The following is a 27,754-nucleotide window of genomic DNA, read 5'->3' as shown; positions in this document are numbered from 1 at the left end:
GGCCCAAACAGCCACTGATTCAGTGCACCAAAATTACTTTTATTATCCTGATTTATCCATTAATAACCACGTAAGAATCTGGCTTCCAATCTTTACACAATTGAAAGAGATCGTGTAATAACTGAAGTCAGACCTGTACTGAACTGCAGCCAATCGTTTCAGAAACAGGAAGGGCCCTGAGCTATCAGATGAGAAGCTCACAAGTAAGGCAAAGGGACCAGCTTTGCTGAGTCCACTGGAGGTGTGCAATTCTCACGCAAGTGAGTGGGGGGACTGTTTTGCTGACACCCTGGCCCACGTTTTCATCATTACATTTTGACAGACTGAAAGCCACAATTTCTTTCTTTAGATCAGCTGAGGTGCATTTTGCTGCAATAGGAGACAGGAGACTCTTTAGGCAGGTTAGATGGTCCAATTCATCAGGTTGTTTCACCCTGCAGTGAGCAGGATCGGCCAATTCTGCGGGCAGAGGGGATGGTTTGGTCACAGCTTTTAAGGGTTCCCGAATCTGCTGTGAAAGCTGGATCAGCCAGGGAGAGCTGGAACACATATACTTACAGGAGAACCAAAGTTATGCCCCACTTCATGCGCAAAGGTGATGTGGGAGACCTTAGGAGGGACATGGGAACCATAGTTTTGCACAGTGATTATGCCAGTATTTAAGGATTTCTTTTTCCCATCAGAATAAAGCTTGCTTTTCTCACAGATTCCACCAGAACTCCCTGTAATTAAAATCAAACAGTAACCTTTAACAAAGCTAATTAGAAAATGATGAAAAAACTTTCTCATTAAGCAGCAGTTAAAGCAGCACTTTCAATCTAAAGAGATCAATTTATTATTAAAATATTCTTCAAATGTATCATCTTATTCTGAAATTCTGTGAGCTAGTGAGAAATCACAAGAGCTCTTTGAGCTGTTCTGGCACTGTGAAGGCAAAATCATTGGCTTTCAGACAAAACAGTTCTCAAGGGCTGATATTCTCAAAGGTTTATCTCTATTGACGGCTGATTTGTCTGAAGGCCAAGCTTCCAGGAATTACCTTGTGTTTGGATTTAGCTTGGTCTAGGATGTCAGTTTCCCAGTTGAAACTATGGCCGAGTCTGCCCACAAAGGAGGCATTTTCATCATCTCTTCTGACTGCTAGTTGGTGTCAGGGATGCATCAGTGCTAATCTTCTGCCAGTCTGTCCTTTATAGCTGCTGTTGCAAACTTTACCCTGAATGTTGTATCCAAATCCCTTTTTCCCCCTTCCTGAACTGTTGGCTCTTTTGCTTTACTTGCAGTGTTTTTGGAGGGTTTTAGTTGGTTTGTATGCTTCGGTGATGCCATGTGGTTGTAACAGTCGGTTGGCTATTTCTGAGATATTTCTGATGTATGGCAATACTATTCTTTTCATAGCTTGTGTTGGTTGTGCTGCATTGTGCTTGAGTAGTCAGGCACTTTTTGATAAAAGTTGCATGGGTATCCATTTTCTTGAAAAATGCTGTATAGGCAACCTGTTTTCATTTTCTGGTGTCCTGGGTTGCTACAATGTTTCTACATAGCTCCTCTTGTGGGAGGATGGATTGTTATTTTGGTAATGGAGCCCTTAGTGTTGTTTTTCAACACACTTGCATTTGTCATTGCAAGTGTCATTCAACACTCCTAATTTGCCATTGTTTCCTCTGATGGTGAGGATATCCAAGAAGATGGTGGTTTATTGTTTTCTTCTTCTCTAGTGATTATTCTTTGGAAGATGCTGTGAATGATTTCCTTTTTTTATTTTACGAGGAGAAAGTGGTCGCATACGCATTGGAGCCATAGGTTTGCTGGTATGTGTGGGAGTCCAATACTTTCTGGATGCTGCACTGGTCTCTGCTATGAAATCTGAGAGTGGGGGTCCCCCAGGGGATTTCTCCCTCAAGCTGAAAGTAGATAGTGAGGCAGAGGATGAGGAGATCCATCATTCTGAGTATTCTAATCTTAAGAGTATTTAGCCAGGTTGGGGGTGCTGTGTAGTACTGCAGCCATGAATTCTTTATTTTTAATGTCTCTGGTTTCATCTGAAACTTCTCAAAGAGAGTTTGTCTGTAAATAGACCCCTAAGAATGAGTCCCTCTGCTTGCTGAGGTAAGCTATTCTAGTATTTTGCAAAAACAAAGTGTTTATTTATTTATTTGTTTAAATTTTTATACCGCCCTTCTCCAATGTAGGACTCAGGGCAGTGAACAGCCAAAGTAAAAACAGGACATACATACACAACATAGAAATCTAAAAAACTGTTTAAAATAATTAAATATTTTGGCCAAGTTAAAACCATTCCAATTTAAAATCAGTTTAAAATTTGGTCAAGCCAGCCCAGCTTGTTGAAATAAATGGGTTTTCAGGGCCCTGCGAAAGATCCGGAGGTCTGTTATTGTACGTAATTCTGGGGGGAGGTTGTTCCAGAGGGTGGGCGCCACCACAGAGAAGGCTCTCCCCCTGGGGGTCGCCAGCCGACATTGTCTGGTGGACGGCACCCTGAGGAGGCCCACTCTGTGTGAGCGTACTGGCCGGTGGGAGGCTATTGGTGGCAGAAGGCGGTCTCGTAGGTACCCCGGCCCTAAGCCATGGAGCGCTTTAAAGGTGGTCACCAACACCTTGAAGCGCACCCGGAAGACCACCGGGAGCCAGTGCAGCTCGCGCAGGAGAGGTGTCACGTGGGAGCGCCTCGTCGCCCCCATAATCCCCCGCGTGGCCGCGTTCTGGACCAGCTGGAGCCTCCGGGTGCACCCCAGGGGGAGCCCCATGTAGAGAGCGTTGCAGTAGTCCAGGCGGGAAGTGACGAGTGCCTGAGTGACTGTGCGTAGGGAGTCCCGATCTAGAAAGGGGCGCAACTGGCGTATCAGGCGGACCTGATAAAAAGCCCCCCTGGCCACGGCCGTCAAATGATCTTCCAAGGACAGCCGTGCGTCCAGGAGGACGCCCAAGTTGCGAGCCCTCTCCGTGGGGGCGAGTGATTCACCCCCAATAGTCAGCGATGGCGTCAGCTGGCTATATCGGGACGCCGGAAGCCACAGCCACTCGGTCTTGGAGGGGTTGAGTTGGAGCCTGTTTCTCCCCATCCAGGCCCGCACGGCCTCCAGGCACTGGGACAACACTTCAAGGGCATCATTGGGGTGGCCTGGGGTGGAGATGTACAGCTGGGTGTCATCAGCGTACTGATGGAACTCCACCCCAGTGTGTGCTCAAAGTTTGTAAACTGAACAACTCACAATGCTGGAGCAGTCTTGAAATATATTTTTAAAAATATGGGTTAGGATTTTTCAACTTTCTGGAAGTAAAATAATCATGCAGCCAGAGATTATGGTTAGTACCAGGAGATTCAAACTCTTTCAAGCAAATTTATCCAAGATGGGCATAAACTTCAAAACAGAGAATACTTACCTGCAGCAGCCCTTCAGACACCCAATGTTTCTTTTAGCTCATTAAATGTAATCTCAAATAATGCTTTATACTTCCTTTCCGTCCAAGGAAATATTTAACGATCATTTACCTGAAGGTGCTCCAACCCAGGCCAAGCCAAGGACACCATCATCAAAATCACGATCAGTAAAGACATAGGCCAAACAATAATCATCATGATTCTGCTCAGAATTAAGTTCTAGAAATTTCTCCACACCAATGTTTGGAAATCTGAAGGGATTAGAAGGGTCTTTTTCATCTTGGGTAGTGTTGATCTGAAAGAAAATATATTGTATACTGTTAGACATCACTTTTGGATAAAGTAAAAAAAAATCTACACCTACTTGTTTTCACAAGTAATGACTCAGAGAAGAACAGTGTGAACATTACCCACCCAAAAGCACAGAGATGAGGTAAGGATTCTGCAGTGTTTTTGATGTGCAGTTTTAATTTTATTATGCACAAGTGATGGCCTTAAGTTATTGGCATGAAACAGTGAAAGATGAGCACCTGAGTTGATCCACTCCCTAGAAATCAGGATATGGAACTAACAAGGCAGCAGAGACATTCTTTACCTTTGCCTGTGCAAACTATCAAGTCAAGAAGCCACTGTGATTTCCCCAACATTTGCAAGTAAAAGATGGCAACATAAAAGCACTAGAAAAAGCAGAACGTGTAAATAAAGTTACTAGCTATTAAGACTTGTCAGTGGAAGAAGAAACCCAGCCCTCTACCAGCAAGGGCCAATAAAAAGAGGAAAAAACAACTAAATCAGCAAGTGGATAAAGACTTCCACTGTTACATTTCTGTATACTTACTCTAATTCGTTTCACCATAAAACTGATATTTCTGATTCCTGAGAAATCTGTAGATTGGTAAATTGTGTCAATTGCTTTAACATGGCTGGAAATCTAAAAGAAAGAGGAAGTCAAAGAGGTTGGCTGTAGATCCACTTCCCTCTACAACCTGCAAGATACGTTTTCTAACTCTAACCGGTCTTCACAGCCTTTGGCTCAGGCCGCCTCTACGCACAGATGTCAGCTTCACTTTAGTGACCTCCTGGCTTGTTTTTATATCAGGATTTAAAAGGGATCACAGTTAACTGTCAAAACAAAGCAGACTGACTTGGGGCTTGATTTTCCAACCAAAAGTTGTTTTTATTTTTACCCTGCCTTTATTATTTTATAAGTAACTCAAGGAAGCTAACATACATAATACTCCTTCCTCCAATTTTCTCCACAACAACCATCCCACGAGGTGAGTCGGTCCGAGAGAGAGAGACTTCACTGATGGTTCTTGGTTGGCCTGGAAGAAACCGAGTGAAACTAAACTCTCCTTTATTTCTCCTCCTAGGCTCTGAGGTAGAAGGGCGCATACGCCGCAGGGCTTTCCCAGGTTCTTCTAGGCCCCTATACAGTATTAGAACACAATACAGCTCTCCACGAGGGACACATTCGGAAAGTGGCTGACAGAAACTCTTCAGAGATTCAGACAGGAGTCCTCTTGCCAGAACCACAGACATAACCCAAACCTCTTCATAGGCAAAGCATGTCCTCTACATCTGAGCGCTGACAATATCAATCTTATACATTTCACTGGATATTCAATTTTTTTTAGTCATCTTTCTTCTAAAGATGCCACAGTGCATATCCATGAAGTAACACACATTCTGCAATTACCACATTTGTACACATAACTTGCTGGAAAAAAATGCTTGTAGTAGTACACTTTTAAACACCCTGGAACAATCTCATTGTCATTCACTCAAAGTTGTATCATGGCCTATGAAAGCTCTTCCACTCTCTTGCCCTTTTTTTTTTGACAAGGAAATCGACCTTCTACAGGAACCACCAGGAGCTTACCTGTGCAATCACAGCTTCTCGGGTTCCATAATACCTGAAGAAAAGATGGTCGGTTTGAATATAGAGTTGACAAGTGTTCTTTTCAGCTTGTGCAGCTCGTTTTTTCCTCAAGAGCCCAGGGTCCTCTCTGACCTGTTCTTCAGATGGCTGCTAAAGCATAAGGAACATTTAGGTACAAGGTATTTATGTAGCCTTCTGTTTCAAACACTTCAGAGTCTAACTTGTATGTGAGAATAAGAGGACTAACACAAAAGTGTGAACCTCCTCGTTTTCTGGAGTGATGCGTCAGAACATGCCAATTTCAGGTCAGCTTTTCTCCATCCTATCACAGTTCCCTTCATCTTTATCCTGCGCAGCTTCAGCTGCTTGCAGCCAGCTGCATTCCTGTAACTATATGTGCCGGTAAAGTAACTTGGCTCTGAAGAACATTTGTCCCCTATTAATTTGCCTCATAAAAAGTTTAGCCGAGGACTAAAAGGAAACAAAATAGCTCAGGAGCCACTTGAATGCATGAATCATGTTGAAAGAGCCTTGGTAGGACAGTGGTCTAAAGCACCCTGTTATTAAGACCAGCTGCCTGCAATTACTGCAGGTTTGAATCTCGCCAGGGTCAGCCTTCCATCCTTTCTAAGGTAGGTAAATTGAGGACCCAGTTGTGGGGGCAATAAGCTGACTTTGTATAAATATACAAAAGGATGAAGGCTATTGCTTAGCGCATTGTAAACTGCCCTGAGTCTCTGGAGAAGGGAAATTGGTAGAAATTTTTAAATCTAACAAATCAACTCAACCTACAGGTTGAAACTACAGATAATTTAAAGACTCTTCGGGGGGAAATGTAAAATTCTCTTACATTATTACATGTAAAGTTCAGGCAGTTCTACATAGCAGATATTTGCAAAAGGCCCAAAGCCTTCTCATAACATAAAGCAAATTCAAAATGAAAAAGCTAAGAAACACGTAGAAATGACATATCAATTCAAAATTAAATAAATCAGTAGTTCGTTTTATGTCACATCATGTCAACAGCAGAATACAGCTTCCCTGGTCAGATCAACAGCAGATACACAGGAAAGAAAACAGGTATTTTATCAAATCATTTATTCCATACTTGATACCTGCTGTCTTGGCTCTTCTATCCCAGTCATTTGGTATTTCCTCATTTTTTCAAAGACGGAATGATCTGCACAGCCGCCCTGTGGTCCATACTTATGTGGGTATTCTAAAACAGAAAGACTTGCTGGCACATATTTTCCTCTATGAATGGTTTTAAAATTAAAACACTCAATTACTAATTTTAAAATATATTCAAATCAGTAGGATCAAAACAGTGGAAAGCAGCAAAGAGGTTAAGAAATATCCAGTATCAGTAAAAATTTTAAAGAGACTTAATTCAATCTGTTGCATAATCCTCTCTGTCTTTTTACGGAGTGGGGCATTAGACAGCATTACATAGCTAATAGGAGGTGCCCCATATGCTTTGTTTTTCTATTAAAGATAAATTTGGCACAAAACCCAAGCAGCTGGAGGTCCCCTTGACCCCCACATCTCATTTTTGGCTCAATCATAAATGTGGGTTGCATATTGTGGAACAATCTGCCATCGAGAACAAAGCAATTCTCCCACTTTTTACCATTTAGAAGAGTTTAGAACATATTAACTAAGACTTTCTGATGCTATTGCTTTACCTGTTGTATATATTGGTCGTGCTTTTTAATGTTGCTTTTATGGATATTTGTACTGCAGAATTATTGTCAGTCATTCAAAGCCAGTGGAAGTGAGAAGCACAAAAACCTTCTAAAGGAGAAGTCAGGATCCAAGCAAACTTCAAACAAGGGATCGGATTTGCCCTGGCAATGATTAATTGTTGACTCCTTGCTGGCTAAAAACAGTTTTGGGACATGAACAAGCCAATTCTAATCTGCATAGTTTAATAAAGCAGCAGTCAAATGAAACTTCCCTTTTAAACCAATGCATCATAATATGAATCAACCAGGATACAATTTTGAATCAATGGATTATTCCTAGCTGTTTTCAAAAGTAGGTCCTTTGACATAAAGCTATCCACTTCTGACAATTAACGCCTTTCCTTTACAACAATATCTTGCACATATTGTATTTATTTAAAAGACTTATAGAGCCACCCATGTTATGCAACATAAACCTGAGCGGGTTACAAAGAATAAAAACAATACCAAATATAACACCATTACAAAAATACCCCGTGTGTGCCCCCCCTCCCCCAATACTCCACAACCCCATAAACAACTTTACTGGGCTCCAGCCTCACTACAGCTCAGTGCTTGTGAGAAAAGGTTTCCAAGGTTCTCCAGAAGGCGAGAAAGGCAGGGGTCTTCTGGATTTCAGGGGAGGACAGGGTCTGCTACTGAGAAGGCCTGCTGCCTAGATCCCACTAGACAAGAACATTTAAGGGAAGGCACCTAGAGCGTGGTCACCTCTGGCCTGGGGGAATGGGCAGATACCCTCTGGGAGGTTGCCCCACAGATAACCTGGCCCTGTGTCACTCAGAACGATAAGCAGAGTAACATGAACAAATTCTTTGCATTTGTTATTTTATAGGATTCTGCTTTTTTTGCCCACTTCAACCTGTGGATCTTTATCTGCTGATCTGGATTAGCTTGTACATTATATCTCTTCCCCTATTGTCTTTAGGTTTATTGCAGCTTAATCTTGCTGATCCAAGCAAATACATTCAAAGAGATAGGTTACCTTGAGAATAATGAAACGGCTAATAAGCATTACTATTTTCTATCAGAATTCAACATCAGTAGCAAGAACATGCTGCTTGCCATATCCAGAACTGCTTCTAGAGCTTTCCTATGGCTGCTGCTCTCAACTTCCAACTGTTTCTGCAATGATTGATATGGCCAAAGTAATGCCCAAACAAGACAGTTTGTTTCAGTCACTGTGGAAAGAACTGTAACTTTCTCCCTCCTGGCAAAACCATTTTTTTCAATAAATAATATCTCACAAAAGTATAAAAACAGATTGAGAGTGAGAATTATTTAATTGGCCTATCCTTTAAATCAGAATAAAAGGGTTGCCTTTATCTGGTCATTAAGTTAAGAGAGAGCAACATGAACAAAGAACTTTGTAGGAAACAGTACAATATAATCCTCATTTTTAGCACTGGCTTTTGTTTCAGCTCTGAATAAGACTTCATTGTCATGCTGAACATATGCCCCTTTGTTGGGCCCCAAAAGCACTAACAGAATATTTTTGCAAAAATTAAAATATGGGCTATGGAAAGGCTCATTCATTAACAACATAGATTTCTTGATCGGAGGCATTTGCCTGAACTGACTGTAACCTTGTACCCTTTATATACAACGTTCTCAAAATCCCTTTAACTATGTCTTATTCTATGAGCAGAAACATTACAAAATGCTTGGAATTGTAAATTACATATCGAATTAAAGACATGTGGGCTCTCTTTGTGAAAAACTAGCAAGCCTCTTGATGTATATGTTAAAGATCTATCCAGTATTTTCCAACCTGGAAACAACTAGCATTTAGTTGCTTAAATCCCCTAAACCGTGCTGTCTTAAAACAATCCTTCTGCTCTTTTTCTTTCAAAACAATAATAAAACAAGCAACAGAATCCCTACCACATTCCATGGCCTATGCTTTCTAATGAAAGTTCTATGATTAGCTAACACTTTGTTTGGCTCATGAATCTTTTCATTTTCAAATCTGGTGAGCAAAAGGCCGTCCTTTTTAAAAATAGAGGGGGGTAAGGAAGTAACAAATTTACATCAGACAGCCTGATTTAACAGCATGTAATACCACTAACAATTACAGTTGAAGGGTGATATCTAATAGGATATCAAAAGCTTTGTGCATTTGGGTGCTTGTTGCTTATATTAGCCGAGTACTTCAGGGGATACTTTAAACAATATGAAATGAAGCTCAGGAACTTGTCTGAACACTTGAAAGAACATTTCTCACTAGAGTCGGTACTATGAGGGTTATAACATTTTCTAAGCAACGTGACTCACCCTGCTCAGGATAGGTGTCCCTTTATAGCAGTGGAAGAATGAATGCTTAAGAGCATTCTGTTTTAAGATTTAGTGCCTTGAAAACCTCACTCACTGATAGCATATTCTATATAGCGTATGTTCAACCCAGAATAAAAACTTACTGATATCATCTTCATGGTACATGATAGAATGAAAAGGCAGGGCTTTGTCCTTAATATATCTTTCCGCTGGCTCAATATAAAAGGTTCCAGTGTGAGTCTTAACGAATCCCTCAAATCTTCCATCAACAACAGATCCATGGCTAAAGCTTCCCTGTTCACCTGTTTAAAAAAGGATGTAGGCTTTAGAATACTCCGGCAACTATTATTCATCAGCATCAATTCCCAGAAAGAATAGGTAAGTTTCCTGAACCTGAATATGACTTCTCAGCAAGTGATCAGGAAAGTAATGCAGCGTTCATGAACATGCCTGCATCAAGTTCTAGTCATCACCAATATCAATAAAAACCTCACATTTGTTCTGCTGGTTCTTTGGGACTGGAATTTCAGTTGCCAGGCAATGTAGTCGTTAAGTGAGTTATCACATGACTGGACCCGATTTTACGACCATTTTTACAGTGGTCGTTAAGCAAACTACTGCTGTCTTTAGGCAAATCACAGGGTTAAGCGAACCCTGCTTAGGCAGGCTGGGAAGGTTGTGAGCCATGGTTGCATGACTGCAATTGCTGCAACCGCTGTAAATATGAGCCGGCTGCCAAGCACCCAAGGAGGGACCATGTGGGTCGTGCAATGATGATAACTTTGGTGGGTCATAGGTCACTTTTTCCAAGGCTGCCTTAACTTGGAGTTGTGTTATAAGTTGAGGAGTACTTGTATATATTTAAATGTGATTTTATTATTTCTGATGTTTGTTCTTATAAACATATCTATTTATTCATTCCTATGCTATATTACTATTCAGTCTAGGCCCTATTATCTTACTTCCCACATCTTTAAATATTAGTTTACTCAGTTTGCTTCCCATGTAAATTATTTCCCCTGAAAAAGTTATAAACAACATTTTCATTTTTACCAAGTATGTTAAAAAATGTAATTCAAATGTAGCGTTCCTTCAACTGACACTGTGAGAACTAATCGTTCAGCACTATATTCCAAAATATCATGGAGCACAGATATTCTTAGGCTGCAGAATGTACCTAAGCAATAGTCTATCATGGAAAAAACACACTATGCCAGTATGCCACATTTTCACATTGAGTGTGATGCAAAGCTTTTAATGTGAAACTGAACAGTCCAAAGAATGCAGCATCTCATGAATGTAGGATCTTTTGAGCTACTGTGCTGTTACATGGAAAATATTCAAATCAGACTTTTTTCTTCAGAAAGAAAGCAGAATTATGATAAAATGAAGGGGAAAAAGGAATGTGAAATTTAACTGTACTTTTTGGCAACTTTTTAAAGACAAAAAAATGAACATTCTAAAATTGTTTCAATTACTGTGAAAATGGCCTGTTGCTCTGCATTGCATGAATGTCTAAACAAAGAGTTATTGCTAGTTCAAAACAGAAACCACCGTTCCTGCACTTACCATAAATGTGCCCAGTGTAAATATGGGAGGTATCATAATCAATCACTTTATCTGACATCTCTAGCTTAAAGTCATCACTAAAGAGAGACATATCTCTCTTCAGTCTCAGATTAAAATGTCTGCAAAGGGAAGAAAGACAGATTGCATTTACAAAAACACCTCTTACCATGGGCTGACAGATAAAAATGAATGTCCTCAACCTTGTTAAGTATTTTCTATTTTCATACGCTAGCATTTTTACTTGATATGCATTTACATCTAAACATAGTAAAAGAGCTATGCTTTTACCTGACACCTTCATTTAACTTAATATTTGTAGGGGATCAATATAACCTGAAGCCCCATGCAAACTCTCGCATCATAAATGCAACCAAGGAGATTTGGTTACCTTAAGTATAATCATATTTTAACTATTTACTGGAAAACACATGGAACATGGAGGCGAGGTTTTGTAAAATACAAATACTATCATTTTAAACTATATCCTAGTTCAATTCCAGCTAGAAACATTGCAAGACATAAAATGCGACAGAAAAATCATGGATTCAAGTAAGACAACAGCAATAATGCTGCTGGCTCATCTGGCACTTGCAGAGGGGTTGCCACAGGCTGCTCTGCACAGATAAGATTAAGCAAGCCAGCTGGCCGCCACTATATGCACAACATTTATACACCTCTGCTTATATGTTTTGATGTACATTTTAAAATCCGATTGTTCTTAATTTTGAAGAATTTATAAATATTTGGCTTAAGCTCTTATCTAGGTTCAATAAGGAGAAAGGGGAAGCCTGGCAGACATACCGCATATATTTGCCCTTGGCTTTCTTATGTAGATATAAAAACTCAAGAAAGTATCATATTTGAATATGGTGCAGCCATTTTTAAAGTCTGGGAACAATGTATTCTCTTTTCTCTGAAAATATACCAATACACAATTATTTCATATGTGTACCTTGAATACTGACGGAGCATCCCAAAATAGATTTACACATGCAGATGCTGGAATATTCAATGACCCAATTCCACATATATTACCAAAATACTTACCTCGGAGCTAAGAAAAAGATTCAGATTGGAATGTTGCCCATATCAGACTTTAGTAGAAAAAATGTTAACTTTACATTTCGACAGAATGTGGATATTATGATTATTGTTCAATTATATTCAACTACAGTTAACAGTGATGAAGGAAATTAACTGACACGGTATTTACCTTCCATGAGCATGAAAATCTAAGCGCAAAAATTGGTCTTCATGAGATACTGCTCTTTTGGCACGCTGGTGTTTTTGGTGTAATGAATCCACATCATATGACAGTCCTTCATAATGTCTTATGTATTTATTTAGAGGGTTTCCATACTGACCTGCAAACAAAGGAGTGGATGGACATATTAATCAGAAGCACAGTCTACATTCAATTTTTTGCTAGCAAAAATGATTCATTAATAGAAAAAAAAGCAATTACATTATTTGAAAAGCATAAAAGAGATCTATTCATAAATGTGAGTGATGGCAGAACAAGGAAATGGAGCCGTAGCAATTAAAGCCATAGCAGAAAAAAAACCCACAAGAGTGCGCAGAAAATAGAAATTATGAAATGAGTGGGCAACATGAAATCTAAAAGCATATTCAAATTACACGTCCATTGTCCCATTCTAAAGCTTCTCTCCAAAGGCTTTCCAAACACAAGTGCCATTGTCCACCTGAGGCCAAGGTGTTTTCTTGTCCCCAAATTGAAGGACGTGTTTTTTCCTGTCCAAAAGGACAAATACACTGACAAGGAGTTTGTAAACAGCTATCATCAGGCTCTTCTTTACACAAACAACAGTTGCACACCACACTGCCAGGCTTTAGTGAGCCCCTTTTTCCAGCAGAGGAAGAAAGAATCCTTTTGTATCTCCAGACTGACAAAGCTGCCAGATTCTTCCCCATTTCTTTGGTTAAACAAGTAGTTTGTGGAATGCAAATACATTAATCTAGTAAATGTTTTGTTTTTACATTGAATCTATATGCCACTTATTTGAGAATAGTCCTTTTTATTAACAATATTGACTTTTTATTTTTAGTTTGGAGATTTTTTATTTTTAAATTTGAGAGTGCAATTGGATTTTGGATATTTTTACACATACACATACAATTTCATCTTTACAGAGTGATTAAGAATTGGGATTATAAAACTCTACATTTCTCCATTCAATCCAAACTTTCATCCATTTTTAATTAAGCATTCAAACAATTCGCCACAATAGCAGCAAGATGCAATGACTGTAGTGCATCAGGTTGACTTAGTGGAATGAAATATCACTGCTTTGCTTTCTTAAGGGAAGCAGCAATTCCCCAAAAACATTCGTGCTTCTTTGGTCACTGGATACAATAATTGGTAGATTAAGAAATAATTGCTTTTATTTCCTGTTCTCAATACAATTTATACAAATGCACTGTACTTGGCAAATCTCAGTGCATTATGACAAATCTTACTTTGGGAACTTATTTAAGTAAAAACCAAACCCCAACCTACCAAATATGGCAATATTTCCCTTTTTTCCCAAGGGCACCTTTGTAATTATAAAAGTGAATGCATGATTTAAGATATCAGTTTGACATCAGTTGAAAATGTAGTTATCAAATGCATGCAATGTACCAGTCAACTAGCACTGAATCTATGATTCAGATGAAAGAGGGTTTTTTTTTTTTTTTTACTAGCAATACCTATGCATGCATCTCTGATCTAGTGCTGGAAGAATAATTTTTACTTGTTTGTATGAAGCCTACAATTATATATTCCGGGTATGTGCTGGTTCCAAAGTTTCCCATCCCTTGTTGCAGAATAACAACATGGGGCTACTCTTGAAAAGTGTTCGGAGGCTACAGTTGGTCCAGAATGCAGCCGTGCAAGCTATTGTGGGTGCACCTAGATACACCCACATCACACCAATTCTCCGCGAGCTGCACTGGCTCCCTATCGGTCTCCGGACACAATTCAAGGTTTTGGGTATTATCTTTAAAGCCCTACATGACTTAGGGCCAGGCTATCTTCGAGACCGCCTTCTACCGCATAACTCCCAACAACCGGTAAGATCCCACAGAGTTGGCCTCCTCCGGGTCCCATCAGCTAAACAATGTCGGCTGGTGGGCCCACAGGGGAGGGCCTTCTCTGTGGCTGCCCCGACTCTCTGGAACCAATTACCTCCTGAGGTCCGGACCGTCCCCACCCTATTGACCTTCCGGAAAGCAGTGAAGACCTGGCTTTTCTAGCAGGCCTGGGGCCGTTGATCTCGCTGCTGCAATCTTGCGAGACCCGGCCATGAATGGAGTGTATGGGTTTTTGCTGTTTTTTAAAAACTACTTTTATGGTATATTGTTCGCATTATTTTTTGTTATAAGCCGCCCAGAGTCCCCAGGGAGTTGGGCGGCATAGAAATGCGACAAATAAATAAATAACTACAAACTGGAGACTTTCATCATGCCAAAAGAAACATTAGATTGTAAACACTTCGGAAATTGTTACCAGAAAATATATTATTCTGACACTTGTATTTATTTTTCAGTCTAAACATTCAACAATGTTTTTTCAACTATTTCTTTATTAACCTCAACTATTATAGACAGTGTTTTTGCCCAAGAATAGGAAACAGTGACTTAACAAACTTGATTCAACTGAGTGGAATCAGACTTATTATAAGGCTCTTAAGAGCAACCTTCAGGCCTCAACTTCCCAAAGGGGCTGATATGTTTACAGGATTCCAGAGTGTGTCTGAAATCAAACTCATGATTCAATGCACCACATTCTGACAAACTTTCCTGCATTATGGGTTGGAGCGTAATATTTTGTTAATTAATATCTCAAATATTATTTCATATAATTGTAAAACAGGTTCCTAAAGGAAAGTATATTTAATTCTAGGAGCAATAGAGGTAATAAAACAATATAATATCACTTAGTTTTAGCTTACTAAACTTCATCTAGGCTAAGAAGATACATGTGCAGTTAATTCTTAATTGTTGTTGAAAGAATAGGCAAGCTGTTGAAATATGTTATTATTTCATTGATTTCTTGGTTGAAAACTGACCAAATACTCCCAAAAAGAATTACCTTTAATTACCTTAATCTTTAAAACCTACTGATGTTCTAGTCACAAAGCAAACAACCATACTTGTACTCTTTGTGGAGAAAAGAATATTATTTTAGGAATGAACATGCTCCAACACAATCAACACACAGGTCATGTTTTCAAAGATGATCTGAAATAAACAAGCTCCATGGCAGGAGGAGTATGTGAATCAGGAAATGTCCTGGTCTACCATTCTTAGCCACCACATCAGGCCTTTAATTAACAGTTTTCTGCCTACAGCATTTGGCAGAGTTTAGATGTAATATGATACAGAATAATGTTTAGTTCAAAAGCGAAAACAAAAGCCTTTGCTCTTTCTTGCACAAAAGGAAAGGGTGGGAAAATACCAAAGATGCCTTCAGGTCACTTTCTCCTCATGCTTAGCATAAAATGATATATAAACAATCATAAGTCTTCCAATTACTCTCAACTGGGATACGAATGATCCCAGATCTTCGTACTTTCCTTCGTGCACTTAAGACCTTTCTATTTCACCAAGCCGGGCTGGCATAAATCTCTTCTAATTTTCCTAAATCTTTATGTTTTAATCATCTTATATTCACATTTATATGTATGTTATTTTAACTGTTCACCGCCCTGAGTCCTTCCGGAGAAGGGCGGTATAGAAATTGAATAAATAAATTGAATAAATAAATAAACTGTTCTTTAATAAAAATAAGAAAACTTTCTATTTATAGAAGTACATAGAATTTGTCTCCCCCCCCCCCCGCAGTTCTGACTCAGTTCTGATTGGTTGGCTGGCTGTTTTTAAATATTATATGAATCCAGTATTTAGTCCAATTTAGAAATACATTGAAGACTGATGCCAAAACTCATAATTGCAACCATGGAATTTCCCTTTTGGAAACAGTGGGTGCTATTGCTGAATATGAAAGTGAAAGTACTGTGATATTAACTTTATCAACAACCTTTAAACCACAGGTCTTCAAACTTGGCAGTTTTAAGACTTGTGGACTTCAACTCCCAGAATTCTCAAGCCAGCCATGCTGGCTGGAGAATTCTGGGAGATGAAGTCCACAAGTTTTAAAGCTGCCAAGTTTGAGGACCCCTGCTTCAAGCATTTTGAAGAATAGTTTGGCCCATCTGGATGTGTGCTGAGATATGGAAAGTTTATTTTCAGAGAAGTGAAGACTGCAAATTCTCAGTTACAAGCACTGAACATTAATCTTTTACAAGGGAAAGAATGACATTTCCAGAATAGTGTTACCAATCAAATACAAGAAGGTGAACTATCTGAATTAAAATACAGACAATACAGAGGTACAGGACTAGGATTAAGTGCAATGTTTTCTGATATGCACTGATGTAGATATATTATGATTCAGAATTTAAGATAACTCTTTGGAGGAAACTCCTCAGCCCATCCCTGTTCTTGGGCTTTCACCATCATGTAGTGATGATGAAAAGGAACAGATTATACAGAGTATGTCAGCCTCTCTAGTTTCAGAGATAGTTGGGTCTTGGTAAAGTTTATCCATAGTGTCCCCTGATTAACAGCCCTGTAAGAAGTTTCTTCTCTATTTCACTCCCAAGCTAGAACACTCGCTTTTCCCACTCTTTCAGTAAGATCATGAGGTCATGCTTTTAATTTAGTATTCTGAAATATTTAGTTTGATAATATTACTGATATTTTCCATATGGAAATATACCACATCAACTAAATCATTAATAGCACATTTTGTGTTTAGTAGCCATTTTGAGCATAATTTGAAGACAGTAAATACAAGCAGGTAAGCATAATATTAGCACTGCTAGGTTTCATTTCAATGAAATGTTCAAGACCTTATGATATATTTTATGGATTTGCAATGTTATTTCAGAGCAGCCCATACATACAGATTTTCTTTATCTGATTATTTTAGCCAAACAGCTCTAAATTGACCTACCTACAAAGCCCTGAAGTATCAGAGACCTTCGGACGATTTCGTCTTTTGCTGCCACATCAGGCAGGACACCCATTTTCTGTTCCTAGTTTCCTTGCTTTCTCTTTTTAGATGGTGGGGCAGACAGCCAGGAAGAAGGGTCCGATTGCCCCTCTTCACCTTGCTACCCCTCGTGGCAAGCACGTCCTGCTCAAACACCTTCCTTCTCGGCTTGTCCAAACCACAGATACCTTATTGCTGAATTAATACACTAGTATCCGAACTTTTAAATTTAAGCCAGGAACTTTCCAAATGGCAGGGGGAACCTAATCCCACTCTAAGCAGTTAGGCAAGGAAGCCTCTTTGGCAGCGCCCGGGAGTTTCGGACTTTCCCCCTTCCGCTTTTGGGCACAAGCCAAGCCACGGCTTCGCCGGCCTTCCCGTCGCCCTCCCAGGCGCGCCCGCCGTCCCCACTTCCTGGTATCAGTCCCTCCCTGCTTAGCCCCATTACATCACCGGAGAGCTGGCACGATCCCCGCCACACCCCGGGGCCCTTCCGGCAGCCCCTCGGCAGGAGAACCGCCGGATGGCCTGCGCCCCGCCAAGGCAGGTCCGCCCTTGGGGAACCCGGGCCGGGCGGATGACGGCCCGTTTGAGGGGTCGGCAGGCGGGCCGTGCAGGATCCCCCCACAACGCCCTGCCCCAAGCAAAGGGGCCCCAGCCGAAACCCAAGTACCGGGGGCCTCCGAGGCGGCTCCGAGCCCCGAGGCAGCTGCCCCGCTCCCGAAAGCGAAGTCCGCCGAAGTCAAGGCCGCTTCGAGGCGGCGCATCACGGCCCGGAGCCCGCCCGCCGCGGCGCTGCCCCGGCTCCTGGCCGAGGCCGGAGAAACTTTCCAGGCCCGGCAGCCGCGGCGGCGCCGGCGAGTTGGGGCGGCCGAGCGAAGCTTCGGCGGCGTTCACGATGGCCTCCCGCCCGGCCTGGAGCCGCTCGGGACGGGGAGGGGCCGCGGCCGGGCTTACCTCCGGCTCCGGCCGCCCAGGAGCAGAGCAGGACGAGGACCCTCAGGAGCACCATCTTCGCCCGGCCCGGCCAGGCCCCGCCGCCGCCAGCCACAGCCAAGTGGCCGCCTCTCGCCGCCGCCTATCCGCGAAGCATCCGCCCGGCCGGGAAAGGAAGGGCGAAGAGACCGCGCGGCACCGCTTCCTCTTCCTCCCGCCGCCGCCGCCCGCCTGCGGCCTCGCTCCGGTTCCCACCAAAAGTACCTCAGAACAAGCTCCCTCCCTCAGGCGGACGGGCGCGCGCGCGCGCGCCTCACACGCCGCTCGGCCGCTGGGCCGGCCAGTCAGCGCACGCCGCGCGCGCCCCCGCGCCCAGCAGCTGCCCTCCCTCCCTCGGCGCGCGGCGCAGCCAGTCACAGGCGGCGTCCGAGAAAGGGAAGGAGGCGCGGCTACGCCAGAGGCCGCCCATTCCCGGGAGAATCGCCTGGCCCCGCCCCTTCTGCTTTTCCGAAGGCGCGCTTTCTTTTCCTTTCACGCGCCCTCCGTCGTCACCTGATCGGAGGGAAGGGAAGGAGGGGCGGGCGTGTTGCACCACCCGACTGCGCCTGCGCCAGTTTCCGTGGGCGGGAGCGGCGCGGCCGGCCTTAAAGGGAAAGGTGGCCGCGTCCCGTCTGCGGGGGCTGCTCTGCCGGGACTGGCCCGGCTGAGGTTCATCGGGCCGAGTTTGGCTCTTCACCCCCCCGCACGCTCCCCTTTCTCCGCAAGGCGCGCAGGAGGGTTCCCACCCGAGTTTAGGGGTCCCAGGATGCCGGCCGGGCTCGTTGTTAATCCGTGCAAAACGGGGATCGATATTCGGTGCGCTTGAAGCCCCGGAAAGCCCAGGCGGGGCCCCCGTGCGCCTCTCCCCGCAGCAGCGGCCACGGTGGCTGCCAATCCGGTCCGGCACTGACGGCCGTTTGCAGCGCCCGAGTCCGGGGCTCCCGCTGGCTCGGCCAAGGGGCTCTCCGGGCGCTTCCTTTGGAAACCCTCCCTGCCCCGCAAGGGTCCCCTCGGCGCCGCTCCCCGCGTGGCCCTTGGGAGGCGAGGAGGGCTGCGCTCCCGCTGCCCTCCAGGAAGGGGCTGGAAGCCGACGGAGCCTCAGGCCAGAAAGCGGGAGAGGCGGGTGAGTCGCAGCGAGGGCGGAGCCCGGCGGGGGAGGGAGCGGCGGCCGCACGTGCGCCTCCGGCCCGACTGCGCCTGCGCGCCACGCCCTCCCGGCCGCGGGGCGGGGCCTCCGCCTGTCATGGCGGCGCGGCGGCGGTAGCGGTTCCGGTGCCGGTCCGGGCGCGGCGGCATGGAGGCTCCGCCCGAGCGGCCCCCGTCGTCCACCGCGCCGGCCCGGGAGCGCGCCCCGCCGCAGGCCTTGTACCACCTGAAGTGGGTGCGGTGGCGGGAGGCGAGCGCGCCGGTGGTCACGCAGAACGAGAACGGGCCCTGCCCGCTGCTGGCCGTCATGAACGCGCTGCTGCTGGCCTGGAAGGTGAAGCTGCCGCCCATGATGGAGCTCATCACCGCCGAGCAGCTGATGGAGTACCTGGGTGGGTGGGGCGTCGAGGCCCCGGGAGCCCTGAAAGCCGGCACGGCCCCCTGGGAGGGGCGCTCGGGCTGCGTTTCCTTCGGCTCCCCCCGCCCCCCGCGCGCCCTTCCCTGAGCGCCGAGGCGGCTTTCGGCTTTGCCACCTGAACCGTCGGTGGCCGAGAAAGGCGCGGAGCTGCTGCCCGCCTCTCCCCTCCTGAAGTGCCGCGAGGGACCCTGGCTGGGGCCCCGGGGGTGGCAGAGCCCGCAGGGGGTGCAGATCCCGCCCCCCCGCCCTTTGTGTCCGAACTCGAGCCCTCCTTCGGGGCTGCGGGACGGTTCCAAGCGCTTCTTTGTGCCGGTGAGCAACCGGTGCCTGATTTTGAGCGCTGGCTCAGCATTGTAGAGATGGGAACACTCCAACCGTCCAGCCGGCGTCGGTAGGATCCCTCTACTAATGGGAGGACGATCTGTAGCAAGAGTGAATCTGTTTGGATTGTAGAGTGATGGTTTTCAAATGAGAACTTTTGGTTTTCTTGCAGGAGACTATATCCTTGATTCAAAACCAAAAGAAATCTCTGAAATCCAGCGTTTAAACTATGAGCAGGTAAAAAGCTTAACTTGAAGTGGCATTTCCTAACAGTGAATTCTAATGCTTTGATTTTTCCATTGGTATAAATGCCGGATCAAATCCCAAGTACGGAAGCCTTCTCCTGTGCATTAAATATGCAGGAACATAGAGTCACACTTTTGTATGCTTTATCACATTGTGAAGGGAAAGGTGGTTTTGGTGAAGTAGCTATCTTGCAGTGGATTTTACTTTTTCACAATAGGATAGTTAGATTGGGACTGAAAAATACCCATGATTAATAGATGGCAGCAAAGAGATTCAGAAAATTCCGACTCTTTGCTGCCAACTGCTGATCATCTAGAATTTTGCAGGGCAAATCAAGTAGTTCTCTTGAACATGAAAGCGGTTGCAGCGTGAGACGGCCTAGAGATTGCGTAGTACAGGGCAGACAAAGCATTTGGTCTCTTTATGCACTCAACTGACTTCAGCTTTTTCGTTAATTTTTGTCTTGGTCTTAACAGAACGTGAGTGATGCAATGGCAATCCTGCACAAGCTTCAGACCGGCCTTGATGTGAATGTGAAGTTCACTGGGGTACGAGTATTTGAATACACACCCGAATGCATCGTATTCGATCTTCTTGATATTCCCTTATATCACGGGTGGTTAGTAGATCCTCAGGTAAGAAAGAGGCTGTTTATGTGATTAGTATTATGGCAGGGAAGCACGGTTTTAATATTTAATACCAAAACTACCAACAAGAATAGCATTTCAATTTAGCAAGGCTTTTAAAAGCAATTAAGACAACTGTTAACGGGCCCTAAAAATCATGTGGCAGGATGACTTAGGGCGCCAAAATGTGGATCTCAACATTGTGGCCAAAATCCACGAGATGCATTTGAAAGAAGCCGCCCCTTTGAGTGATGGGTCCACTGGAATGCTTGTTTTGCCCTTGGAAGCTCCGCAGGCAGGAGCCCTGTGTACCGCACCTTTCTGCTGGTGTCTGTTTGGCTTAGCAGATTGTGAGTTTTACCAACGGCGGCCCTTTTCTTTTGCTGCAGGTTGGTGACATTGTGAAAGCAGTTGGCAACTGCAGCTACAACCAGTTGGTGGAAAAAATCATCTGCTGTAAGCAGTCAGACAACAGCGAGCTGAGGAAGGAAGGTGAGTGTGCCGCTCTTGAGCGTGTGAAGCCCTGCGGTTCAGAGCAAACGTTCCTCTGATCCAGCATAATTGTTGGCCACCCTCTGTGGCACCCACCCTAGCCAGGCAGGAAGGCCAGAAAAAGGCTGCTTTTGTTCCCAAAGCTTCCTTTGAAGAGTTCCCATTAGCTGCTGATGCAGCTCAGAAAAGGGGAGGGGTGTTTTCCTTGCTGGAGACGGAAAGGGCATTCTGGCTGGAACAGGTTCTCCCATGCTCCTAAGGAGCCCACCTCTCTCCGCAAGCCAGGCAGGAAGGCCCTTTCCTAGGGTTGATCTGGGTTTTCTCAAGTAAAGCTTGACTGATAGACTGTCTGATCTCCGAGTTTGATTTTTGGGGTGTCCATCAGTTCTTTGTGGAAGGGGGCGCTACCCTTTGGTCAACCTGCTTGTGTTGATGCGCCTAGTGTTGGTTCTCCATTTGTCTTACTGCTCTGTGCTTTTCCTCTCTCGGTTTCTGCTCGTTGTGTTTCCCCTTCTAACCTGCTCCAGCTATCTCTTTGCCCTACACTTCAGGCTTACTTTGGGTCAGATTTGTGAGCAGAGCAAAGCAACTGGCTTGTCTAGGAGGTTGAACTGGGAACAGCTCCTCGGGTGGGGACCTCAGGGCAAGTCTGTGCGCGTTCACATGCAGTGGTGTCTCTTTGCAGGCTCCATAGCAGAGCAGTTCCTCAGTAGCACAGCCACGCAGTTAACTTACCATGGCTTGTGTGAATTGACATCCACCGTTCAAGAAGGAGAGCTGTGCGTGTTCTTCAGAAACAACCACTTCAGCACCATGACCAAACACAAGGTAGCTGGCCGCAAATGGCACCTGGGACCCTGACCAACCTTCAGCACCTGGGCTGCTGCTAACGCTTCTGCCTGGTCAGCAAGTGGCCCTCGGTTGCTTCTCATCTTTAGGCTGGCTGTGTCTGCCTGGCGTGGCAGCCTGAGGGGACACTAAGGCAAAGGTGCACAGCCTCTGGATGCTGGGGACCTGGGGGGACGGGTTGCATGCCACTCTCCCTGTGCCTCTCTCCAGGCTTCCTTTGCTCTTCGCCTTTCTCTCTCTGCTTTCTTTTCCCAGCTCCTCCCCCCCTTTTCCTCTCCCCCCACCCCTCTTCCTTATCCTCCACATTCTTTGGTCTTCTCCACTGCTTATTCACCCACTGAGCTCTTTCCTGCCCCTGTAGCTAGGATAAGAGGCCTGCAAGTGCTCTGGCACCAGAAAAATTAAACAAAAATAATAGCTGCCCCCACTCCCACAAGCTTGCTGCCTGCGGAATGGAACAGAAGCCACACTAAACATGTTATGTAGCAAAGCAAGGAGGAGCACATCCCACGACCAGGGTCTCTTCCCTGAGATGTTTCCTGGTTGTGCTTTGTTTTTCTGAGTGTGCTCGCTGAGCCCCTGTGCCAAGAAGCAGGAAGGAAGCAGGACTTCCTTTAGTGGTGTGTGGAAGGATTGCTCAGATAGCAGCCACGCTTTGTTTCAGAGGGTGAGGAGGGCCGAGGGGGTGTTGATCCTCCTCTGCAGCTACTCCACCCCCTGGCTGGATTGCAGAGCCTCTTTGCTCTCTTTCCAGGGAAGGAAAGCTGCTTCGGTGGGGGTGGGGAACTCCAGGCACTCAGCCTTTTTTTTTGGTGGTGGTGGGGGAGAGCTTGCATGTGACAAAGTTTGATGTAGAAGCTCGTCCAATTAGTATGTGATTGCCTGCATTGTGCAAGCCCAGAAAACACCTTAATTCACGAAGGAAGCAGAGTGTCCTATGCACATCAAACTATTGTCATTGCTCGCTACGGTGGCTGTCAGAGTGAAGTAAAAGAGTAGAGCGGCGGCTTTGTCAAGGAGACCCCCCGAATGGTTTCTGGAGAACGCAGGGGGGCTTATCTCAGTGCAAACAGTGGCTGTTCTGTTAACAGGGAAATTTCCCCTTTCCCTCAGGGCCAGCTTTACCTTCTGGTGACCGACCAAGGTTTCCTTACAGAAGATAAGGTGGTTTGGGAAAGTTTGCACAATGTGGACGGGGATGGGAACTTCTGTGATTCTGAATTTCACCTGCGGCCTCCATCTGATCCGGAAACGGTGTACCACGGGCAACAGGATCAGATTGACCAGGTATTCATGGGAAGCTTCTTCATTCTTTTGACTTTTTTTATTCTTCAGGGGCCAATTTGTCTCCTTCCCACCCACTCTGTTGGACCGACCCATTTTGATAGCTTTATCCCCCTAATAACCAGGGCAGGACTCCCTGTTTCACCAAAGTAACTCTTAGGCCACCTTAGTTCCTTCTGGTGTGTCCCTATGAAAGGTCCCCCTGCAGGAATCTTCTCACGATGTCTTGCTGTCCATGGAGAGGTGGGATAGGGTGAAAGCCCCTAGGATTCCTCCTCTCTCGTCCAGCATTTGGGGTTTGTACCCGGGGCCAAGCCTTGTAGTGCTCACCGATGAGTTGGGCACTACAGTTTGAATGGAAGGCGCTGCCACAATGGGAGGGCGGGCCCTGCTTGGGTCAAGCCAAACTGTCCAGCATGTTCACTGCTGGTGGCTTTGCCTCTTAGGACTACCTGATGGCCTTATCTCTGCAACAAGAGCAGCAAAGCCAAGACCTCAGTTGGGAGCAGCTCCCTGAAGACATCAGTGACCTCGAACTGGCCAAGAAACTCCAAGAAGAAGAAGATCGACAGGCCTCGCAGTACTATCAGGAGCAAGAGCAAGCTGCCGCCACCGCCACCCCCCCTGCTGAAGACCAGGTAAAGTCATATGGGCAACCGTAGTTCCAGGAGCTGTTGGAGAAGGAAGGGCTGTGGCTCAGTGGCCACTTTCCATGCGTAACGTCCCAAGTTTGGTTCCTGGCACATCTCCAAGTGGTTCTGGGCATTCGAGGGCAGAAAACGGTGCCTGGGATTCCTGGCATCTCACTAGGAACTGCTTGGAGAAGTTCTGCGTGCCTTGGAAAGAGGCTCAAGCTGGGTTTCTGCATGGCCTGATTCATTTTCTGCTCTGGTTTTGGCATATTCTGATACTACATTGGTAATCGTGTTCCTCATGGAAAAATACATTTTCTTTCATGAAAGTTGTTTTTTTTTTTTTTTTTTAAATTTGATTTATATGCTGCCCTTCTCCGAAGACTCAGGGCGGCTTACAATGTGCTCAGCAATAGCCTTCATCCTTTTGTATATTTATACAAAGTCAGCTTATTGCCCCCACAACTGGGTCCTCATTTCACCTACCTTAGAAAGGATGGAAGGCTGAGTCAACCTTGAGCCTTGGCGAGATTCGAACCCTGCAGTAATTGCAGGCAGCTGGTCTTAAGCAGCTTAATAACAGGGTGCCTTAAACCCCTGTACTACCAAGGCTCTTGTTGAGAAATCATGAGAGAAAGTGTTATTTTCTGATCTCAGAATAGTTATGCTAAAGCCTCCTTCCATCCCAAAGCTGCCTGGGCCTCAGTTGCACTATCTGTGGGATTTGCCATGTCTGCAGCCCCTCCAGCCAATGCTCAGCAGGCCAGGTGTAAGCTGACGGTGCACTTGGTGTCCCTTGGTCTGTATCTTGGGGTCTTTGGCTTCATGGAAGCTCAGCTAAGGATGCAAGCAAGCAGCCTTTTTTTCTTTATATTTCCTCCTTGAACAGCAAACCCAGGACGATGCCAGCCCTCCCTCAGCGGAAAGGCAGCCCGGGGGCAGTGAGCGGAAGAGGAAAGAGCTGCGGGAGAAGGAGAAGAGCGCCTGTGCCATTTTGTAGCAGTGGGATGGCTCTGGAGCCCAGCATGTCAGCCTGAAGCATGGGAGCGGGAGGCCCACCCGCCACCAGTGTCTGGGAAGCCCACAGCCGATGGCCTCCTGAAGATCCCCACGAAGACAGCCTTGCCGAGGGATCTGGACGGGGGACAGCCTGCTGTGGAAGGGAGCGTGGTGGGTAGATGGTGAACATGCCCCCATAGCGGCAAAGAAGCCGCTCACTGCCTGCCTCATGGGCATCTCTGGATCATCACGAGAAGATGCAACGTGGGATCCAAGATGCACTGCAGACAGAGTTCTGGCCTGGGGGGCGGGGTGTGTGTCCCTGGACTGGCAGGCTGAGCCCCTCAACAGGCTTTAGCTGAACTTTGGTGGCTGACCTGGCCAAGAATCGGGCTTCAGAACACCTTGAAGCAAAAGGAGGTGAGATCTCGGGACGAGGCTCACCATGGTCTGGTCTCTCAAGTTTTTAATCAACTTTAATCAGCAGATGCTTACATTAGTTTGAGAGTGGCATCAAGCGTGAGCTGCGTGAAGCTGTGGCCGGTCACCTGCCACAACATGTGAACTGTGGGTCCATTGTTTGTATCATGCGAGATGGATCATTTCACGACTGGATCCTAACAAATGAATCCTTGCTTGTTCCTTTAAGACGTGGTTGTGCTCTTTGGAGAAAACATGTCTGTGCCGTTACCGCTGGGGGTGGGGGTGGAATCCAGTTTTGTAAGACCTAATATAAATCCACATGCTACATGTCATAGGATAGAGCGCCTTCTGGCTGGAATTACCTGTTGACTTTTGCAAGGAAGGAAGGGCAGTGACCTTCATCCTCTCAATAACTTTATAGCACTTTGCAAATGCTTTAGACCATTTTTGCTGTACTTCTAAAGTCTGGACTTAAGGCCAGACTTTGCTGTCGATATACAGAGTCCCACGCCAACATTCATACAGAATGTGACAATCTTAACTACAGGGAAGGAGATGATTGAAATGTCATTGAAGATCTGTAGCTTAATATTTTTTCCTGAAGTTTTTTGGATGGAGTCTAAACTAGCAAAGCAGTGACCTGTCTAACTCTTGCCTTACAGCTCTTTAAATACCTTAAGCCAGAGGACAATGAAGGGGGAAAAGAATAAATATTTAATTTTAGCAACATTTTCACATAGGTGGTTTGGGTTTGCATCTGCTGTGTATGCATTTTTAAATATGAAATGCCCTAGCCCATTGCTAACACACGTGATGTTTTACGCAGAACTGAATTTACCTTGTATCATGTTGGAGTGATATGTAAACAGATCTCTTTCACATTTCCAATCTTATTTGATATGTGTGCATTACCCTGATCTGTTTTACACTTGAGTGCCGTCCTGTGTTAATAACTTTTGAGAGCCTACCACTGACGTTAGATTGAGGTTTATCCTAAAAAAAATCAGCCTTGCGGTCTACATCTGTACCCGCTTGTTGCGTGCTGTTTGACAATTATGAAATGCAGAAATCTAGCAAACACAGGACCAGCTGGCAGCTTGCTTTAGAAGTGATGTTCTGAGAGAGCTGAACAAAGACGTGTTTCCCGATTCTTCACATGCCTGTGCATTTCAGGGAAAATGGTCTTGCCCAAATTGTACCCGGGGTCATTGTCTTCAGGTCTTTGTCTGCTGTAGTGTTGGTGAAGCCTGCTGTGTGGTTCTCGGGTAGAGAAGTGGCCTTTCCCTCTCAGAGGAAGGGCATCTTTCATGCCAAGCAGCAGCAGCTTAGTTCGGTTCCGTGTCTTGCCAGCACAGCTATCCTTGTGGCGGCTTGGCAGCCTGTTGGAGACTCGGCGAGTGGTAGCCAGGAGGGGGCTCTTCGTTCTCAAAGGACGCCCCCCCCCCCCGCTTGTCAAGTTGCTTCTGCAGCTGGAGGGCGGTCCCTGAGGCCTTACTAGCAGACTCCACATTGGCTACCTCTCCCCAAAGTTACTGTCAACGTAAGTTGCCTTTTTATCTCTGCAGAAACTTTGTTCTGTCATTTGCTTTGCTTCTGCGTGATGCTGCCCTGCCTGCCTGATGACGTCCATGTTTTGAGCTTAGCCCAGCATGCCCTGCCTCCGCGGGGAACCAGGGCTTCGATAGCAGGTACCTAGGAGATGCACAAAGGGCGTTCTGGGAGGGGAACCAGCTGAGGGTCTCCGCTGTGGGAATGCATGCAGAACAAAGTTCATCAGCACAATCCTCGAGCACTGCCAAATACTTTTGTAAGATACTGCTGAAAACCCCCAAATCATGCCAATTGTGACAGGAGCCTCCGTCTGTAACTAGAATGACTTGATGGCTTGGCTCTTCCCCACAGCAGCTCTTTCGCTTCCCTTCTACACGATACTGTAGAGTGCACGACGCACGGGAGACCCGGACCCATGGAGACTAAGGCAAAGGGCCATTGGGCCAACTCAGCTGCTCCGTCTCATCACCTGCTGCAGAGCCTTGAGCCAGAGTGGCTTTTGGCTGGCTTGGTGGTGGTGGTGGTGGCAGCCACGGCCTTCTGCCTCAGTTAGATGTGACACATTCAAGCTTCAGGCAGCGTTTTGTTCAGTCCTCCTTATTTATGGACTATGAAGTTGTGGCTCAATCACCAGCTTTTTTTAGCAAATCAGACTCTGCATGGATTTACACTGTGATCAGCGAATAGCTGCTTTCTGTTGAATATTGTCAACATTCTTTGATATCTTGAGCTGACACCTGTTGCTAGTCTTGTCTAATTTTTATATTTATAATTTTTAACAGATTTAAGTGACTTCATGTAATAAAAATTGATTCAAGTTCTAGCGTTTGTGGTGTTTGAGCAGACGCCAAAGCCAAAACCTAA

At 45.4% G+C, this 27,754-nt stretch overlaps 2 protein-coding genes across 12 annotated transcripts in view; one reads left to right on the top strand and one right to left on the bottom strand.

The window, feature by feature from the left end:
- The window catches only part of ADAM10 (ADAM metallopeptidase domain 10), a 29,166-nt gene extending 10,173 nt beyond the window's left edge, over positions 1–18,993 (bottom strand). The window contains exons 1-10 of one of the 10 annotated variants that reach the window (XM_087878006.1): positions 17,886–18,279; positions 12,084–12,234; positions 11,672–11,783; positions 10,871–10,989; positions 9,445–9,603; positions 6,401–6,504; positions 5,286–5,432; positions 4,242–4,334; positions 3,515–3,698; positions 559–722 (exon numbers count right to left, since the gene is read on the bottom strand). In XM_087878006.1, coding sequence (XP_087734132.1) covers positions 559–722; positions 3,515–3,698; positions 4,242–4,334; positions 5,286–5,432; positions 6,401–6,504; positions 9,445–9,603; positions 10,871–10,989; positions 11,672–11,676 — 975 coding nt within the window. In that variant the 5' untranslated portion in view covers positions 11,677–11,783; positions 12,084–12,234; positions 17,886–18,279. Of the gene's footprint in view, positions 1–558; positions 723–3,514; positions 3,699–4,241; positions 4,335–5,285; positions 5,436–6,400; positions 6,505–9,444; positions 9,604–10,870; positions 10,990–11,671; positions 11,784–12,083; positions 12,235–16,889 lie in introns of all 10 variants that reach the window. The other 9 variants (XM_087878004.1, XM_087878005.1, XM_087878007.1 and 6 more) reach the window with 9 other exon arrangements.
- A 116-nt stretch (positions 18,994–19,109) lies between these two features.
- On the top strand, positions 19,110–27,711 carry MINDY2 (MINDY lysine 48 deubiquitinase 2). 2 transcript variants are annotated; one of them, XM_034409355.2, is made up of 8 exons: positions 19,110–19,441; positions 19,961–20,025; positions 20,511–20,669; positions 21,050–21,152; positions 21,838–21,980; positions 23,115–23,288; positions 23,732–23,923; positions 24,807–27,711. In XM_034409355.2, exons 1-8 carry the CDS (start codon positions 19,198–19,200, stop codon positions 24,915–24,917), a joined length of 1,191 nt encoding a protein of 396 aa, XP_034265246.2. In that variant the 5' UTR covers positions 19,110–19,197; the 3' UTR covers positions 24,918–27,711. The 2 variants fall into 2 exon arrangements, with proteins under 2 accessions (XP_034265246.2, XP_087734137.1); XM_087878011.1 differs by lacking the exon at positions 19,961–20,025 and having other exon boundaries at positions 19,155–19,383.
- Positions 27,712–27,754: the final 43 nt, after the last annotated feature.

Source organism: Pantherophis guttatus, chromosome 13, assembly GCF_059756535.1.
Source record: "Pantherophis guttatus breed Tessera chromosome 13, ASM5975653v1, whole genome shotgun sequence".
Taxonomy (NCBI): domain Eukaryota; kingdom Metazoa; phylum Chordata; class Lepidosauria; order Squamata; family Colubridae; genus Pantherophis; species Pantherophis guttatus.
Note: the sequence above shows the minus strand (reverse complement) of the source record. Positions and strands in the feature narration are given on the sequence as shown.

Coding starts and splice junctions, on each gene's coding strand:
- MINDY2 (XM_034409355.2), top strand. CDS start 19,198: ATGGAGGCTCCGCCCGAGCGGCCCCCGTCGTCCACCGCGCCGGCCCGG. Junction 20,026..20,510: donor AGCGTTTAAACTATGAGCAG/GTAAAAAGCTTA, acceptor TGGTCTTAACAG/AACGTGAGTGATGCAATGGC. Junction 21,981..23,114: donor GCACCATGACCAAACACAAG/GTAGCTGGCCGC, acceptor CCTTTCCCTCAG/GGCCAGCTTTACCTTCTGGT.